The 19921-nt window shown below is 40.2% G+C and overlaps 1 protein-coding gene across 2 annotated transcripts in view; it reads right to left on the bottom strand.

Moving 5' to 3' along the window:
• The window catches only part of LOC141752254 (roundabout homolog 1-like), a 122718-nt gene that overhangs the window by 66896 nt on the left and 35901 nt on the right, over positions 1-19921 (bottom strand). For both annotated transcript variants that reach the window (XM_074610019.1, XM_074610021.1), the window contains one exon: positions 6232-6558. In XM_074610019.1, coding sequence (XP_074466120.1) covers positions 6232-6558 — 327 coding nt within the window. The remainder of the gene's footprint in view (positions 1-6231; positions 6559-19921) is intronic.

Genomic DNA, 19921 nt, shown 5'->3' with positions numbered 1-19921 from the left:
AATCATCTTACATATATCTATACGTTTAGCTGCCAAAATAAAATATTTTAAATAGGGCTGTCAAAGTTAACGCGATAATAATGTGTTAACGCAACTTGTGATTTTTAGGTTGTAGCGGGCTCAGTTTTAAAGCAAAGATAGAGTGAAGACACTGGTATCAACCTAAGGAATCCATTGGTACAAACCATGCCATACTAGCTTGTCATGAAGGAGGCTAAATAACGCTCCAAAGTTGCGCTACATTTTGGCAAGGAAAAACTGGCATGGCCATTTTCAAAGGGGTCCCTTAACCTCTGACCTCAAGATATGTGCATGAAAATGGGTTCTATGGGTATCCATGAATCTCCCCTTTACAGACACGCCCACTTTATGATAATCTCATGCAGTTTAGGGCAAGTCATAGTCAAGTCAGCACACTGACAGCTGTTGTTGCCTGTTGGACTTGAGTTTGCCATGTTATGATTTAAACATATTTTTTTATGCTAAATGCAGTACCTGTGAGGGTTTCTGGACAATATTTGTCATTGTTTTGTGTTGTTAATTGATTTCCAATGATAAATATGTACATATATTTGCATAAAGCAAGCATATTTGCCCACTCCCATGTTGACATGAGTATTACATACTTTAAGGTACATTTTGAACAGATAAAAATGTGCAATTAATTTGCAATCATTCGCAATTAACTATGGACAATCATGCGATTAAATATTTTAATCGATTGATAGCCCTAATATAATGTTATGTTTGATGTTTTTCTTTTGACTTTAGCAGCTGTGTCTTGTAAATGTATTTGTGTGACATATAAATAAAAAAATATATATCTCAATATACAAATAGAGGAATCAGCGGGGATGTTTCTACCTTTTGCTTCATACGCTCTCACGCGTAAGCAGTAATGTGGCTGTACTGTTGTCTTTTCCCGTAGCTCATTACTTCATCACTGCAGTGTCCTAACCTTCAGCCCTGCCACAAGCCTCTCTTTCCTCTAGCAAATGGCAGTGTCCAATTAGTTTAAGAATAACATTTATTCCTCTCCCTTACGGAACTTAAAAACAGGTCTACTATCCAATAACCTTTAGAGTACACAGGCTGTGACTTTGCCTTCACCTCAATAAAGCGCTCCATGATTGAATCAAGTGGCTGAGGTCAATAGGACATATGTTCATTTCCCAGGGTCCTCTAGGGTCCCTGCAGGCAGAGAAAAAAATATGCTGAGTGTCTTCTGTGACATTTATTGGATAGGAACTAAGTTATATGTCTTTTTTTTTCTCTCATTTCATCTCTTTCACTTTCAGAAAGGGCTCCACTAGTCCATGTGTGTGTGTGTGTGTGTGTGTGTGTGTGTGTCTGTGAGCATGTTGTGTGTGCTTACACAGTATTTCAACCCTATGGTCACGCTTCAGGCACCAGCACATACTACATCTGTCACTGTCTCTACCACGTCACCTCAATTTTCTGCAAACTAGTTTCACTTCTGTGCCTTGAAGGACAGACACTTCTTCCTCCCTCGCTTCTGTTCCCGTCTGTCCCTGTCACTCCGTTCCTGCTCCCGTCGCTTTCTGCCTGCCAGCCTGTCTTTTGTCAGCCGTCTCCCCGCTTTTCATCATTTCTCTCTTACTTCGCTTGAATCAAAGCGGCACTGGAAAAAGTTATAATACTGTAAATTCATTTGGAATCGACTTGAAGCTTTTAGAAGTAATTAATTTCCCACTGTAGCTTTCTCATTTACTTTGTCGATGAAAGATGAAATGACTAATGCTCCGTGAGACTTTTGTCGACATACCTGCCTGAGTAGCCAAGTCCATGAACTCATCATATAGATATAAAGTGACAAGATATTCAAGACGGCCAATCATGTATTAACCACGGCTTCTTAACGTTTATTTTTAGGGACAGGTGCGGAGCATAAATTATTCATTGTATTGACTAATGCCATCATATCTTCAGTGCACTGAGAGTCCATCATTTACTCTACAAATGTGCTACTGGCTCATTGAAGCGGTGCTTTCAGTTAAATGCTAAATTCATATGCTAACTTGCTCACAATGACAATGCTAACATGCTGATGTGAAGCAGGTGTAAGGTTTACCATTCTCACCATCTTAATTTAGCATGTTAGCATGCTAACATTTGCGTATTAGCACTAAACACTAAAAACAGCTGAGACTGATGGGAAGGTCATTAGTTGTGCAGGTGTTTGGTCATAACTCAAAGAATTGCACAAATAAAATGCTGACCTAATGATAGCACTAAAGTGAAGGGTTCACTTTGGGGATGTGGGTGGAACCCGCAAAAAAGGTTTAAGGTAAGGTTAAAGGGGAACTACGCCCATATTCAAAATTCATACATGTTATTCCTATGGTCTAAGACAATCCAAAAAATATTAGTAAGCATGGACAACTCTCTCTCAAATCCAAAAACTAGAGAGCTAAAACTCTTGTGAAAAACTTGATGTCATAGGGTATAAAGTCTGAATCTGCTCCATAAACAATGAATGGGGAGAGATGTTCTAGATGTCACTGAGAGCACCCAGGGGAATGTTCTGAGTATATGGGAACATTTTCTGTTTCACAACTGACAACACTACAATAGAATACATCTCATTTGGGTATAAAAAAGAAAGCAAACATTCTGTGGGTCCACAAAATCAGTCTCCCATTGATTGTCTATGGAACAGCTCCATACTTTATACCCTATGACATCACAAGTTTGAGACTTACTTCTCTGGTTTCTGGCTTTGAGAGAGAGTAGCTCATGTTCACAAATATCGATTGAACTTTCCTAGGCCATGGAAATAACATAATGGAATTCTTAATCTAGATGGTGTTCCCCTTTAAGGTAATGAACAGCCATCAGCATAATTAAAATAAAGCACTAATGGCTAGTGGTTAATGTTACTGATCTGGGAAATGAGGCTGTGCCTGTACTAGCTCCTATTTATATCCAAATGTGCACACACCTGACACAGTCAGTATTTAACTAGCACGCTGGATGTTCAGTAAAACACAGAACAGTAAACACAGGACACAGAGTGGTAAATTGAATTTCCCTTCGGGGATTAATAAAGTGCTCTTTCTTCTTCTTCTTCTTCTTCTTCTTAAGGGCCGTGCACCACAGACAATGCACCCTCCAATGTCCAGCATTGCACACCTGAATGTGTGTGCGTTTTGACCATCAACACAATGTTAACCTGATCGGTTCGCAGCGACACAGTTTAGCGATAAAGTACACTACAACTATACTAAACAGGGGGTAGCTCAGTGCATGGGGGACATGGCTCGGGAACCGGAAGGTCGCTGGTTCAAGTCCCCGCACAGACCAAGTATGGAGAGTGGACTGGTAGCTAGGAACTGCCGAGGTGCTCGACTCCTAATATACTAGGATGGGTTAAATGCAGTAGCTAAAATTTCACTGTGTGCTGTGCTATGTACAATGTGTGACAATAAAATTACATTTACACTACCAGTTTTCAAAAAGACAAGTGACAGAGTGAATCTCAGATCATCTCAGCCCGTTACACTGACAAACACCCATCCAGATGTGTTCATGAAGAGCGGTAACATGCTGGTTTACATTCAACATGTGCAGATGTGAGGCTGCGATATAAACAGACTGTGTTTTACCTGTGTAGTAGACCCGTGTGTGATCGACTGTGCGTGGCGAGCGGAGGACACAGAACGGCCAAAAAACGTTGGCACGCGCTGGAGAGCTGCGCACAGCTGTTGTTTTCACTGTTGCCGGTTGACATGTACCAACTGAAGCAGGAGGAGATCAGTGAACATCCAGTGTATTTTGGAGTCAGTTTGAAAGCTATTGTGACTTTATACTGGAAAATGATTGCAATCCATGATTCCGCTCTATTACTGTGAGTGTCATTGCACGGCATTATTGCCTGAGTGATTTTTGAATGACAAACTCAATAAGTGAAACATGATGATACTTTTCGTGTGTGTGCACAGGCTGTCAAAGCAAATTATTCAAAAGCATCAGCTTACTGCGTATCACACAAAAGAGTAACACGTCAGCTCGAAACCCAGTCATTATTTTGAATACAGTTCCCTTTAGTCGAAGCTACATTAAAGTCATTAAAAGATTAACAAGTATCCCATTAACAAGACCAGACAAATGATCTGACACGTTGGGCTATTGACACAGTGAGGTCAATCCTCCTTTTAACACTCCCCAGCTCCTCATGCCTCTTATAAACTCCCTAACTCAGCAGCATTTGCCAAAGGGGGTTCTGTTTTACTATCCAGCCCCAGGGTGACCCATGAATCTGTGTGACCTCTGAAGGATGAACCGGGGGGAGACATAACTCATCCGGGCAGCTTCAACAAGTCCTCCCTGTGTTCCTTTCTCCCTCGACCTTAAAACCTGACGGTAAATTTAGCGAACTCCGAGTAATAAACTCTCCCCCTAGAGGGCTGAGCTTCTCGGGGTTAGAGTGCTGATCTAGCATTACCGTGATACCGTTTGACCATCTCTTTCATTATAATTCAAAAGGTGAAACGGATACTAGCGGGGTATTATTATTCTAAAACCCTTTACGAAGTATGTGCCCTGGAGACCGAGCCTGGCCGGGTAGAGAGCTCAGTAAGCTGACGCAGCTGAGCAGAGCGGGGGATGGACGGTAAGGGGATGGGGAACTATGCGGTGTGTAAGGGCACTGCTGCGGTTGTTAACCCTTGTTACCAACACTTCCTTCTTTCAGTGCAGTCTTGTTGTTAACCAGACCCCAGTGTTTTTGGACTTGCAGAACCTGTGTCCTATAGGGATTCACACACCATCTGCACTCACCCTATTCTGATGGTCGTAAGCCTTGACCTTTTGCCCTCTGCCCTCTAACCTCTGTCTGCTTCTACACAAGCTTCATTCCATCACTCTAACTAACATATATATACACACAGACACGTTTGGCTGCTGCATGCAACCTGACAGATTCCTGCCTGAGACGCACTGCAGTGAAAGGCTGTTTAACTGGCATCGCCACACACTTGACACTTAACAGCTCTACGATTCAGCGAGTTGACACTGTCACCTGTTAGGGACACACTCAGCACTTGTTTAAACCTGGGGGACTAAAGCAGACGCACAGCTGCTGCGTGTCTGACAGGTGGGTCGCATAGTGAACTCACACCTGTCCCTCGATCATAAAAATGACCAATATTGGTAGGAAAGCAACAAAATAAAACAGGCTTTAATGTTTCATGCAGTGGGCAACCTCCGGGGTCTGAAATGTGAAGCCAATGCGGAAGTGCTTTAAATTTAGGGGGGCGACTTCTCTGGCTGCAAAAATAAATCAGATTATATAGAAGTCTATGAGAAAAGGACCCTACTTCTCACTTAATTTATTACTTCAATAAACATTGTAAACATGAGTTTATGGTCTCAATCGCTAGTTTTAAGTCTTGTTCAATACAGCATGATGTTCATTTAGTAAATTATGGTCCCATTTAGAGTCAAATAGACAATAAAGCAGGGGATGCTTTAGGGCGTGGCTACCTTGTGATTGACACGTCGCTACCACGGCGTTGTTCGGTCTGAATGTTGTCCATGCTTTTGTCTTAGAACCTTAACTTAACCTTAACCTTCTGGTTGCAAAAAAACTAAATGGTTACGGCCAAAAATCCAGATGCCGAGGCTTCAACAAACCAATGGGTGATGTCACGGTGACTACGTCCACTAGACTCTATACAATCTATGGTTTCATGTATAATTAGATCAATGCAATTGGTTGAGTTGAAAGTGAGAAGACACCAAGTAAAGTAATACAACAAAGACTGTATATTTTAGTGAGAATCAAAGTATTTCCACGTACGATAAAGTTTGCTTTAGTTATTCTTGCTTCAGGACTTTATGCAGGGGGATTATCTGAAGGTTAGATTGAGGAAATCATTTCCAGACTTTTTTCAAAAGCTGTTTACTTTCTTTGAAGATGAATATTAAAATCCCCGCTATCATCACGCACATTGAGAGATTGGGAAATCAATTAAAATGCTTAAAAGAGCTGAGCCAATGATTATCTTGATATCTGCATCTTATGCCTGCGTATTAGAGATAGCTTCTTGCTTATTCTTGGTCAAAGACTTTGCAATCTGATCTCACTTTTGATTCTAATGTTTGGCTGTGGTCATTTATATGTTAGGTGTATTTTTCTGATGATGTTTTTAACAGAATTTTCAAAGCTCTAAGCACACGTAAACACCAACACACAGCAGCAGAACTTACTGGCTACTTCCAGGGATGCATTGTGGCTAATGGCCTGGCCCAGATAGTTTCGGGCCACGCACACGTAGCTGCCGTCGTCGGGCTTGCTCCGTCGCCCGTGGACGATGCGCAGGAAGAAGAGGGACCCGCTGGGCAGCAGCATGCGGTGGGAGCGGGGGTTGTCGCGGTCCGTCTCGACGCGCTCCCCGTCTTTGTACCATTCCACCGTGGGGGTCGGACGACCCTCGGCCTTGCAGTTGAGAGTGGCCGGTTCCCCTTTGGACACAATGAGGTCAGAGGGGTGCTCCACAATGCGAGGAGGGAAGTCTTCCTGGCGAAGACGAGACCCTGGAGAGAAAAAAGCATTGAAAGGTGACATAAGCAAAGAGGAGAATTGGTTCCATGTATACACTTTACTGCCGTATTAGTATACGAGACTTACTGTATTTGTAAGACACAACACAAAGAGCAGAATACATCAAATAATCCTTCCATGCAATAAAGAGTAGTACTAATCAAAACAGCAGCAGCTCTAAAGGAATTAGACACGGCACATTATTATTGCTGTGCAAGCGCCTTGTATTAACAATAATCCAGTTTGACAATATAATTAGCACACAATTGCATGTCGCTCATAAAATGTTTCTCTTTTGTTTCAGCAGTTGGAACCCCATGAGGCATTGTAAATTAAAAAAAACAATGCTGACATGTGAAATCCTCGGGAAGTAATATCTTTCAAAACATGTCTCGCCTTAAAACATGTCTTTGCAAAGGAATATTTATATACAGCAGTTTTTTTGAAAAAAAGCTTCAAGGCTGAATTCTAATGGGATTATGGTGTTATCAGTGGCTCCGACGACACAATGCTATAGACGACGGCTGTGTTCATTTCAATGGTTGAAATATTTTAAACGTGTCTGAAACTTCTGCTACTACAGGTAACAATAGAGGAAATGCAAATCCCCGAATGTATTATTGTGATTGTTTGCACAGTTCACTTAATTAGTGACTAGGGCTGTGTATTTGCAGGAATCTGGCGATACGATACGTATCATGATACAGGGGTAACGATTCAATATATTGTAATATTTTGCAAAACAGCAAGCAAGGCGATATATTGACTTTTTTAAATCTAATTTTAGGGAAACTGTCATAGTATAAAGACACATCACCATTGGAGTAAAAAAAGTCACAATGTGAAATGGCTACTATGGGGACTAACATCATTACACATGAATACAACTGGACATATTGGATCCACAAGAGTCTCAGCTTTCCAGTCATACCCAATATATGCAATTCTGTTTAGGGACCCCAGTTTTAGGGCTGCACAATTAATCAAATATTAATCGCATTCACAATTTTGGATTCTCACAATTAAATGAACCGGATCTCCTGTGATATTGAAAAGTAAAATGTAAAAACACTCATACGGGGGGATCAAGATGATTTGGCTTCACTTTTGGGGAGCTATCATGCCACTTCGAGCCACACCCTGCAGAGCCTGTAAAAAAAAACGTTTCTAAATGTTGCGGCTGCAGTCCAGAGTAGATGAGTAATATAATATACAGTATATTTTATGGGAAAAACAAAAAAGGCATGAAATTCAGTTGAAGAGAACTTTATTTTAAGTCTTATTTTGATGCAAAGATTTGGTAATTAGCAGGAATGTACTGTAGCACAATGTGAAAGTGAAAGCAGTGCTCTGTTGATTTAATATTTGGGTAAAAAGTTTTGGTATAATTTTATTTTGGTTCTAGGAGATACACTGTGAATAAGGACTAAGACTTAAATAAGACTTAAGGAATAAGTCTTATTTTGATGCAAATACTTGTATTAGGAGGAATGTGGCAGTGAAAGCAGTGCTCTGTATATTTAAATGTGATAAATAAAATATTTTGTCTCTAAAATCAATGAATAATCCTGATAAATAATCGTGATATCAATATTGATCAAAATAATCAGGATTATCATTTTGACTATAATCGTGCAGCCCTACCCAGTATGCAGAAATATTAAAATACACAATTTTAGATTAGGTGAAAATCACACATTTATACTGCATTCAAAAAACGGTATGGTTTTTGCGCAAAACTGCATGGAATTAGCTTAAAGTGGGCATGTCTGCATAGGGGGGTACCCATATTGAACCCATTTTCATTCATATACTGTATATTGAGGTCAGAGGTCAAGGGGACCTCTTTGAAAATTGCCATGCCAGTTTTTCCTCGCCAAAATTTAGCATCATTTTGTAACGTTATTTCCCCTCTTTTGGGAAATGCAAGTATGACATGGTTGGCACCAATGGATTCCTTAGGTTCTAGTTTCATATGATGAATATCTTCACTCTAGCTTTAGAACCGAGCCCACTACATCCTCCGAAATATCGAATTGCGGACAGGTCCGTGGGCGGGTGGATTTTTAAGAGGTTAATTAAGAATTGATAGTTTTGGAGAATCGATACAGATACAAAACATAATATCGCAATACTCACGTGCATCGATATTTTCTTACACCCTTATTAGTGAAATAGGGAAATAAATGTGGTGGAAAATCTACGTATACGTCTTCATGCAGCTGTGTATTGTCCATAGATGCCTGTTCCTGAGCTAAAGAGAAAGGATAACCATCCTTAACAGGAGCCATCACTCTCTGTCCTCCACCCTACTGGAGTATACATTTATTTATGCTTTGGGTTCATCGTTTGGAGCCAATTTTACCACAGCCTCTGAAATCGTTAAACCAGCCATAGAAATACGAGTCAATACCTCCAACCATACTCTACACTAACAACCACAAAATCACCTCTAATCCCTGATACACTGTTGAGATGTCAATCACGCTGGTCTTCTCAAAGAAACCGTGTAACAATGAGTCCCTGTGAGGCGGAGGACAAAGCAAACCTCCCCTAATGAGATCCAGGTACACAACCCCAATGCCTCTGCACATCTTACATTCCTTCCATCTCTTTCCAATCCCCCAACAGTCGAGAACAGCCCACCTCCAACCCTGTCCACACACACACACCGACGCTCATTTTCTCTCCTTTATTTCCCCTCCAGTATTGTGTGAAGGCTGGAGAATCTGGTGGCTTCTACAAAACAGCTAGTCATTATTTTACAGAGTAAATGTAAAATTTAATCCTACACCAAAACGCACAAGCAATTGTGCTAAAAAAAAACAGCTCATTCACAGAGAGAGAGAGTGAAGAGAGACAGAAAATATGAAGGAAATGTGGCATTTAATGTCACCACTGTTTACCTATTTTATTGCTGTGGGAACACTTTTCCTGTTCTTTCATGCTTCTGCAAACACCAGCTTACACAGCCTTCAGCAGGTCACGCTTTAATGTGCCGATGGCCCTGTAAAGCAGATAATCACCACCGTGCAAGAGAGTGATGAGCTCCTACACTCCCGCTGCAACCAATAAATCCCACACGGATAAGTGTTTACCCAGAGAGATAACACCTCACACATTGTGAAACGGGTGAGAATTCTATCCGCCGGGGTAATGTGTTGGATGTGTGTTTGCACATAATCTACATTTACTGTCTTTTTTCCAAAATCGTATTAAGGAAAATGTGATAGTATTAAAGAAGTAGAGTACAACCCCACTTAGACAAGAAGTCGGGAACAATAGGCCTTTGATGAGTGTGAAAGCTTATGTTGACATTTTGTATGTTTTTGCATCAAAAAGCTCCATATTACCTGGATGGAAGCAGTAATGGATGTGGACTGCTGAGATAAGCCCTCCAACTGCCTCACTATTACATTCAGGGTTTTTTTTTTTCTTTCTTTCCATTTGCTTCCTTTGTCTGCTTTTCCTTTAATGCTGTCAAGTGGTCGACCTAGCTAAAAGGCTACAAGCTAATGAATGCAAAATCTGCCAAAAAGTTGAATTGGAAAGGCGGGTAATTACCCACCTAAAAACTCCCCAGTAACACCCCCAGCACTTTAAAAAAGAAAAAGAAAAATAAGAGCCCCAAGAGGACCTTTCTTTGCACCAGCACAGTGCAAATGTAGCTTGAAGGTCCGTAAAGGCAAAAATGTAGGTAATGTACACACCATAAACAGGCCTTTTTGGGAAGTTAACACAAATTAAACCTAATTGTCTCACAAAGCCCTAGTGTACCTTGCTATGCAGATAGTTTGGGATGTATTTGGCAAGGTTTTGTGATTTCCTTCTGAGATTTCTGCCTCAAACCCCAAATATAATGGAGGTGAACGGAATTTAATGAAAACAAGTCTACAGCCACTCTAGCAGCACTGTGAGGCTGTAGCTGCGTTTTGAGCAAAATGCTAAAGGCGGCATGCAAATATGCTTACAATTAGGACTGTCCTCAACCAAAGAAAATCTTAAATGACTAATCAATTAGTTGATTTTATCGACATATCTGAAAAACTTAGTTTCTCTACAAAGAATCGCAATTGAGCTAATTACCAAATGTTAGCATGCTAACATGATAAACTAAGATGGTGCCCATGGTAAACACTAATAATCATCAGCATGTTAACTTTGTCATTGTAAGCATATTATTAGCATATTGACTTTAACATTTTGCTCAAAACACGGCTACAAGTTATTAGGATTCATCCTCTGGGCACCAATATCTGCACCATAGACTGTATTTAAGAAGTGGACGCAGTCACCATGACATCACCCATTGGTTTGTGGGCTGCTGTTTTGAAGCCTCGAGTTCGGCATTTTGGCCGTCGCCATCTTGGTTGTTTGCAACCAGAAGTGACATGAGAGGGTAGAGTACAATCTAACACTGAACAAGATATTTTTAGGCCACCAAAATGTTACCGTTCGTGCCCTAAAGCATACCCGGGTCTATTGTATTCTAAATGGGACCATAATTCACTAAATGAACATCATGCTGTATTGAAGAAAACTTGAAACTAGAGATTGAGACCATAAACTCATGTTTACAATGTTTACTGAGGTAACAAATCAAGTGAGAAGTAGGGTAATTTTCTCAAAGACTTCTATACAATCTGATTACTTTTTGCAACCAGAGGAGTCGCCCCCTGCTGGCTAGAAAGAATGCAAGTTTAAGACACTTTTGCATTGGCTTCACTTTTCAGACCCGGATGTTGCCCACTAGTCTGCACCAAACTGGTGGGCCAACCGACTGACATTTTCAGGCATTTTTTCAGTACTGTGAGCAAATAAATCAAATTTACTGAACCATTTCTTCAATAGCACAACCTGGGAAGGTAACAGGACAAAGCCAGGTCCTCACCTGCAAGACTAACACCTAAGACTGATTGCTATGACCCCCAGATGTTGCGTTGCAGAGTTCTGAATAATCTTGAAAATGAGGGGAAAAAATCTGAAACCACATATGTATAGCTCTCCAAAAAACAAAAAACAAAAGAAAGGCAAAACCACCCATGTAGTTGTGAGCAAGAATAGCTGTACACATTTAATTTAAGTACAATTTTACATACGGTCTAGACATTTAAACCTATAACAGAACAATACAAACAAGGTGGCCACTGTGGCCTTCGGTCACACACATGCTGCCTGTGTTTTCTAATTGTGTTGGGCTGATGCCTAAGGGTCCATGCAGCTCCCTAAGCTCCCTGGCATTACAGTAAGGCAATATCAGCCCACCACAAGTGGGCCCCCAGAAGACCGGGCTTTATCTGCAAAGGGCCAGCAGCCAGCATACGATCAGTATGCAAAACCCATGCACACGGATGCACAATGGAGTACATACATACACACCAAAGGTCATTTGTAGCACCTGTGCCCCTACAAATATGTATTTTTCTGCCAGTCATCCCCGAGGCGGTTCTGTTGTCTTGTGAAGATCTAGCGAGGGAAGGGGAGTGAAGAGCAACAAGCATAAAAGAGAAAGGAGCATGTCTGTGTAGTTTTGTCTCAGTCAGTGAGAAACGAGGTGGGTAGAGAGTATGTGTGTCTCTCTGGAGAATCAACTAAAATGTGCAGAAAAGCATAGAGTACAAAGCCACAGCATGGTGGAATAACAAGCTAGGTATTTTGTATTTTATTCAAGTTGGTTTGGTGAATATGCGAGTTAGAAAAGAAGGCATGAGGGGATAAATTACAGGAGGAAAAGAGGTGGAAACAAAGAGGCGATAAAGGGGGGATGGTAGGGGATTTGAAACAACAAATCATACCCTATGAGATTCTAATAACACAATATGACAAATATGAGTGTAATTTACTGCAACGCCGGTGGTCTTGGGTCGACCTACCCCGGTGTCATGTACAGTGCAGTACTGTATGTATTTAGAGTGCATGAAAGGAGGCTACTATGACTGTTTGGAACGGAACCAAAGAAATATACAGAGAAAAATATCAAATATCACAATCAAAATTAGCTTGGTGCACTGAGGTCGCACTATCTGTCAGCTCTGCATGAAAAACGATCCTTTCCAAAGGTATAACACTTCAGACGGGCTGACAGACGCACACGCTGACACACATGTTGTCGGAGCATCACTTGGAGACTAGTCAACTCCGACTCAAAAACCTCCAAATTCACTTCTGGAAGAATGTGCACAATTGTCTCTTCGTGGTTTTCCCAAAGTACTAGAGAAGCAGCGGGTGACATTTATTAATGTAGAGTGCTGCTGACAGCTGTGTGACACAATCAGCTTGCTCAGTGACTCCGACACCAAGCCTACCAGAGCCCACAGTGGTGGAAATGGTAAATCTCCACCTGAGGTACATGTGGGATTACCTGTGCTCGAGTGGAAGAGTGGTAGTCAGGCACAGCTAATAATAAACGGCAGGCAGATTTGGTTGGAGGCTTAAAGAGTGCGCAGTAAATGGAACGGCTATGTCTTGTTAAGGAAATCCCTTTTGTTTCAGTCTGTAAAAGTCATTTAGTTTTCTTTTTTTTTGTGACCCGTGGGCTAGATGGTGAATCAGCCCACACTTTTTAATGGCGAGACAGAGATTTCCAGAAGCTTCTGAGTTCAAAGCAGCACTCTTGTAAGTCAAATGACACCACATGTTTGAACAGACAACTATCCGAGGCCAGATGAACAAGGCGGATATCAAGATTTAGGGGCTTAGAGAGCATTTGAGAGACAGCCAAGACACAGAGAAACAAAAGACCACCATAGCACCAAAGAGTCACGCCGTGAAAACTTCAACTGAACTACCAAACTTGTTTTATATTTAGTTTAGGGCTGTCAAAGTTAACGCGATAATAACACATTAACGCAAATTAGTTTTAACGCCACTAATTTATTTAACGCATTAACCGACTTGTGATTTTTAGGTTGTAGCGAGCTCAGGTTTTAAGCAAGGAATCCATTGGTATCAACCATGTCATGCTATTTTATCGCGAAGGAGGCTAAATGACGCTCCAACTTACGCTAAATTTTGGCAAGGAAAATGTGGCATGGCTATTTTCAAAGGGCTCCATTGACCTCTGACCTTAAGATATGTGAATGAAAATGGATTCTATGGGTACCCTCGAGTCTCCCCTTTACAGACATGCCCACTTTATGATAATCACATGCCGTTTGGGGCAAGTCATAGTCAAGTCAACACACTGACACACTGACAGCTGTTGTTGCCTGTTGGGCTTCAGTTTGCCATCTTATGATTTGAGCATATTTTTTATGCTAAATGCAGTACCTGTGAGGGTTTCTGGACAATATTTGTCATTCTTTTGTGCTGGTAATTGATTTCCAATAATAAATATATACATACATTTGCATAAAGGAAGCATATTTGCCCTTAATTTTGCCCTAAATTTAGTAGTCAGAAATGTATAATGTAATTTTGAATAAGGACAGCCAGCAAGCGTTAGACAGATGTTGGCATTTCTCCACCTTTGGCCTGACATGCAGTGCGAGTACACAATTACACAAAAATAGTGGATTAAGTGTGACTTTATATTGCACAGTGAATCCTGTGTCTGAATAACAACTGAATGCTGTCAGCATTTCTACCAAAAATACACTTTACAGACCCAGACGAGACATGTCTCGTCTGACTCTTTAAACTCGCAGCAGCAAAGTATTAGTGAGACAAGTGGGTGATATTATGCAAGTGTTTGCAGTGCATCACTGCGCCACCTTTGGTATTTTAAGCACATCTGATTATACGGAAATGCCAGCAAAACATCCAACAAATCCTCTCTTCCAAGGCCAAGTTGTGACTAATGTGGATTCAGCGCTACATCAAAAGGGGCTATAAGGGAGACCAGGGACCTGTTTTATAACACTGTGCAGACTATATAATAAAAAGGTTACACGCACACAAAAGACAAAATCGTGCTCAGAGTAATACTTATTTTTAAAACCATCCACATTTTCTCCATACCGAAGCATAATTAACTAGTTCGTTCATGCAGAGCACTGAAGTCGGGCATGTATTTGCTGATTGGCATCAGCTGTTTGCAATATGTTTCACAATAATTGGCTCATTCACAGCTGTGTGGCTAGTCGCATCCAATCATATTCATGCAGGTGTACAGCACGGATATTATAAACGTACAATTATTGTTACTCTGTTGATTACGCTCAAGCCAATGCCGTTTGCTGCAGAAGCTCCCTCCACCATCCCAGCCTCCTCATGTGGTGTTTTATGTTGTTGACTTAACTAAGATTTAATGCTTATGCATGTGTTTATTAAGGGGGATTAGCTGTCTCAGCAGAATCCTCGCTGCTGCTCAAATAAATGAGCAGTATAAATGTTGAATGTGAATATTCATATAAATCAGCATGCAATAATATAACTTGAAAGGAAAAGGAATAATGCCAGTCGATAGATCAAAAAACAATTACTGCACAAAGACTTTTGTTGCTACCAAGGTTGAGGATAGTATGTCTATTGTTAGGTGATTATTGTCATGACCATCAAAACAAGGGTTTTAATGATGGCACTGAAACACATAAGTATTATAAACATTACTTTTTATTAGGGCTGTCAAAGTTAACGCGATAATAACGCGTTAACACAAATTTGTTTTTGACGCTACCAATTTCATTAACGCAATTGACCTTTTAGAGGTTGATTAAATATTCTAATTGATTGACAGACCTACTTTTTATATTTCTACATTTAAAATTAATTTAAAATTACTTGGCTTTCTTGCTTTTTTTTATGCAGCAAAAAAGCAATTACATTTTTTTTTTTCGGAACAAGGTTGATTTTTCTGAGCTTTCGCACCTCAAATAAGCCATCAATCAATCATGTTGAGCAGGAACGACCATATTCAAAATGTACACTATAGTGTACAACAACACAGAGCCTCCGTAGTCCGAACCAGGATGGCAAACTCTATTACTCCTTTCAACCTTGACAAATGCAGAGCATACCAGATCCACTCCTTCTGTTCTTCCCTTTCACAATAAAAGCCCTAGACATATACATTGCGTAACTGTTTACCAGAGGACATCACTTCACATTGAAAAGTGAAATGCTAAATTAAAAGGAAACTCAATGAAACAGTTTTCAGTAGCTTAGGCGATACAACTATTTACCTCAGACAAACTTGCCAGATGCTCTGGGTCAACAGGATCCCAGTAGTTGGTCCTCTGCCTGTTCAAATCTGTTTGAATCTTTTATTGAAAAAGTGTTGTAACAATCGCAAATTTGCATCGCTGTCGGTATGAATAGTTTTGATGCAAAATATGTGCAGGCGAGTATTTTGCATTTTTGTGTCGTTTATACGTCACGCCCCAGTGTGTAAAGGTCTTCATATTAAAAGACTGATATCACTCTCATGTCTGGATATGTTTAATATGAAGCCCGAGCCGGGAGACAGTTAGTTCAGCTTAGCTGTGGTTGGCCAAGAAATAGTCCAACAGAAACCCCCCCATAAAACCACAATGTGTCATTTATACACTTCAGTTTTTGTATGGATTAAACAAACAAGATATAACATGTTAAAGAGTGAGTGCTAGAGGAGCTGGTGGGAGTTTTTTTTTTTTACCTTTTGACAGAGCCAAGCTAGCAGTTTCCCCCTGTTTCCAGTCTTTATGCTAAGCTAAGCTACCCGTGTCTTGGCTTTAGCTTCATAATCAACGTATCCTCATACATAATTGTATGACATTTTACTACGTAGTTTTCCTATAAATGTCAAGCAACATGTGTCAATTTCTGCTCGTTACATACATACAGTCTTTTCAAATATACTTCCGTCTTTACAGGAAACAACTTGGTTAGGTTTAGGAAACAAATCTACTTAGTTAGGTTTAGAAAAAGACTGTGGAAGTGGCATTACTTAAGTACGGAAGTTAGATGACAAATAAGTCAACGTTTGGGTTCAAATAGGAACGTTGGTGCAACTTAAGTACGAAACTTACGTGACTCACACAGGATACGAACATCGGTCTCTAATACTTGCTGGTTCACGATTACTTGGATTACATACAAATTGACTTTGTGGTATATATATGAATTACAGTGCATTACTTTTTGTAGGTTTAGCTACGAACGGTGTATGAGAACAGGCTGTCATATTTATTGCAAAGAGAGAGTGGTATCGATCTTCTCATCTAACACTCGGCATGACAGCGAATAAGCTCATTTTCCCCAAAACACTGAGTTATTCCTTTAACAAAAGAAAAGCAAAACTGACTCATTGGAATATAAACCATTTGAGTTGCTCATCCCTCAGAGACACTTACTCCAGACATACCCACACACTCATTCATTTGCAAAGTAAAACACAGGGAACCAATAAATGCCAGACATTCTTTCTCAGGCTGTATAAACTACAATTAAGTGGAACAGTTGAACACTGTCATTCACTCAAGTATGCGGGGGAAGGAATGCGAGTGCGCCTCTGTGTCTGTGTGTGGCCAGGACAAGGTGTCTGCAACCGCACTCTCTCTCTCTCTCTCTCTCTCTCTTACGTTGTGCTGCTAGCACATTTGATCTTCTTAAATTGCATTTGTAAAAGGTGATTTCAATCACATGGAAGTTAGGGAAAACTTTAATTACAATACCGTGAGGTTCTTTCTTCCGGCACTGTTCTAACAACAAAATGCACAACGCAGTCTGCAGAGAGGAGAGTCAAGGTCATGGACATGATAACGCCTACCAACTGCAGCGCCCAGATGTTCAGAGAAAGATAGTGGGAATACGCTTACAAGCTGAAGCGGCTAAAGAATTCCTATTACAAGATGCAGAGGAAGATTTTGAAATAATTAGAAAAGCAAATGTTTTCAATATCAATTAACCTACCAATTATTTTTTTTTACTATGAATCCATTAATCATTAAGTCTATAAAATGTCAGAAAATAGTAAAAAATGGCCATTACAATTTCCCTTAGCCAAAATTTTGGTGAGGAAAATCTGGTCCCTTGACCTCTGACCTCAAGATATGTGAATACAAATGGGTTCTATGTGTACCCACCAGTCTCCCTTTTACAGATATGCCCACTTTATGATAATCACATGCAGTTTGGGGCAAGTCATAGACAAGTCAGCACACTGACACACTGACAGCTGTTGTTACCTGTTGGGCTGCAGTTTGCCATGTTATGATTTGAGCATATCTTTTATTCTAAATGCAGTATCTGTGAGGGTTTCTGGACAATATTTGTCATTGTTTTGTGTTTTTAATCAATTTCCAATTATAAATATATACAGACATTTGCATAAAGCAATTTGCTTACTCCCATGTTGAGTATAAAATACTTGACAAATCTCACTTTAAGGTACATTTTGAACATATAAAATATGTGCGATTAATTTACGATTAATCACCATTGACAATCATGCGATTAATTCCAATTAAATATTTTAATCGATTGACAGCCCTAATTTAATTACTTTATGAAGCTCCGTCATTGAGAATTGTGTGCAAATATTTATTTGTGTGTTAATTTCATGAAGTCCGGTCCTAAATTGTTTTTATTTTGTTTGTCTTTTACTGTGCAATAATACAATATTGTAAAAAGAAAATCTGCTTTGTGTTGTCAGTGGTTAAATGCTCACTGGGAAGGTAACAAGCGATGAAGTCCTCAGGGCAGATTCAAACCAGAACATTGCTGGTACACGATAAACATCTGAGCCAACTAGGTCACCAGGACACATTAACTGGAGAATAAATCCATCAGCCTGTCAATGACACACAAGCTGTGGTCTGCATTTCACATCTTATATTCCTGCAGTTAGTTAGAATCCAACAATATGTTATTGTTGCTTCAGTTCATTGAAATATTTAGATTTGCTCCTCAAACGTGACATTAAACTGACTTGCTGGTCAAGTGCGCATGACATATTCACAGCTATGCTAATACTGTTGTCTGTTAATCCCTAATTGTAGCCAAAATTGTCAGAATTCTCTACACGTTTTGCTGTTTATATACTGTGTATTGCTTCGCCATATGGACGGTTAAGCTCCTGTATTTGCGATGAGAAACACCTTTGAAGCACAAGTGCCTGGAAAGGCCAGCCGCAGCCCATCTGAGAGGCTTATCATCACTCCATTAAATGTTCAGTGGAAAGTAAAGAGGCTGTATAGGCCATTGATTATCACTCAGGCAGCGCTTGGAAGTCAAACTTCCCATGAATAGAGACAGACACTGAAGATGTAGTTTGTTATTATTAAAGAAAAATACAAAATCCACTTTGGGTTAATCTTGCATATACTGATTTAATGCGGTTGCCTTATCTTCTCATCAGTTACAACGTAGACTTAAACAGACTGCATAATGTGTGTTTGACCATCTGTACTTTATCATGTTTCCTTCATCTCCTTTGAGGCTTGTAAGCTATAAAACTGTCATTTAAAACGCTTTTTGCTACACTAACTGAGTTAATACATTAATATTACATTAGCTTCATGCTGTGTCATTTCATGTCACAAGTGCATGTCTGCGTGACCTACATTTATTTTCGGTCTTAATTGCGCCCCTGGTAGTGGCAGCCCAGATGTGAACCGACTGTCACACTGTGAAGGGAGAGAGACTATGCCCTGAGCACCAAACCCATCTACTACTCTGAAGCCCACTGAGGTCCCACTTCATGAATGTGTGCATACATGTACTGTATTAGACAATGTCTCAATAACAACAGACAGACAGACAGAAATTCAAACACAACTCAGAATTGCCTCTAAACCGCTCTTCCGACTCTAAATTACTGTCTCTTATTGAAGAGGCAGAATGCTTTTGGACTGCATTGACACTAAAAATAATCATAGCATTAACGCAACGTTCCAAGAGGACATTAATAAGAGGGTGCATTCAGCCACAGGAGATTATAGGCTAGTGCTGTGTAGACTCACTCCAATTTTACTGGCATTGTTAATAACCTGTGTAGTAGAAGGGATAGATGGATGTCACTTAGCTCTGCAATAAGCCTCACTGTATCAGAGTATAAGCAGAAACATGTTCTATGGTATTAAAGGGATAGTTTGGGTGTTTTCAAGTGGGAATGTATGGGGTACTTATCCAGAGCTAGTGTATTACCTACAGTAGATGGTTGTTGGCACGCCCCCAGTTTGGAGAAGCAGACAAAAGTTACTGCACGGAACCAAAGCAGTGTACTGATGTGGACGGGGCCGGCAGCAAAACGTATTTTAGCCACCTAAAAAAATCAATATAAGTTTATATGTATGTTAGATTTAGAATATTTTTGCGGGTTTACCTTGCCGTGCAACACTTATACAGTCTATGTGTTTCCGATAGGGAACTGAAGCCGTTATCTATGCTCTCGCCAAAGCAACCAGACTCCATTGAAAAAAACCACCCAGTAATTTT

Source organism: Sebastes fasciatus, chromosome 16, assembly GCF_043250625.1.
Source record: "Sebastes fasciatus isolate fSebFas1 chromosome 16, fSebFas1.pri, whole genome shotgun sequence".
NCBI lineage: Eukaryota > Metazoa > Chordata > Actinopteri > Perciformes > Sebastidae > Sebastes > Sebastes fasciatus.
The sequence above is the reverse complement of the archived record's forward strand: the minus strand, read 5'-3'. Positions and strand labels throughout refer to the sequence as shown.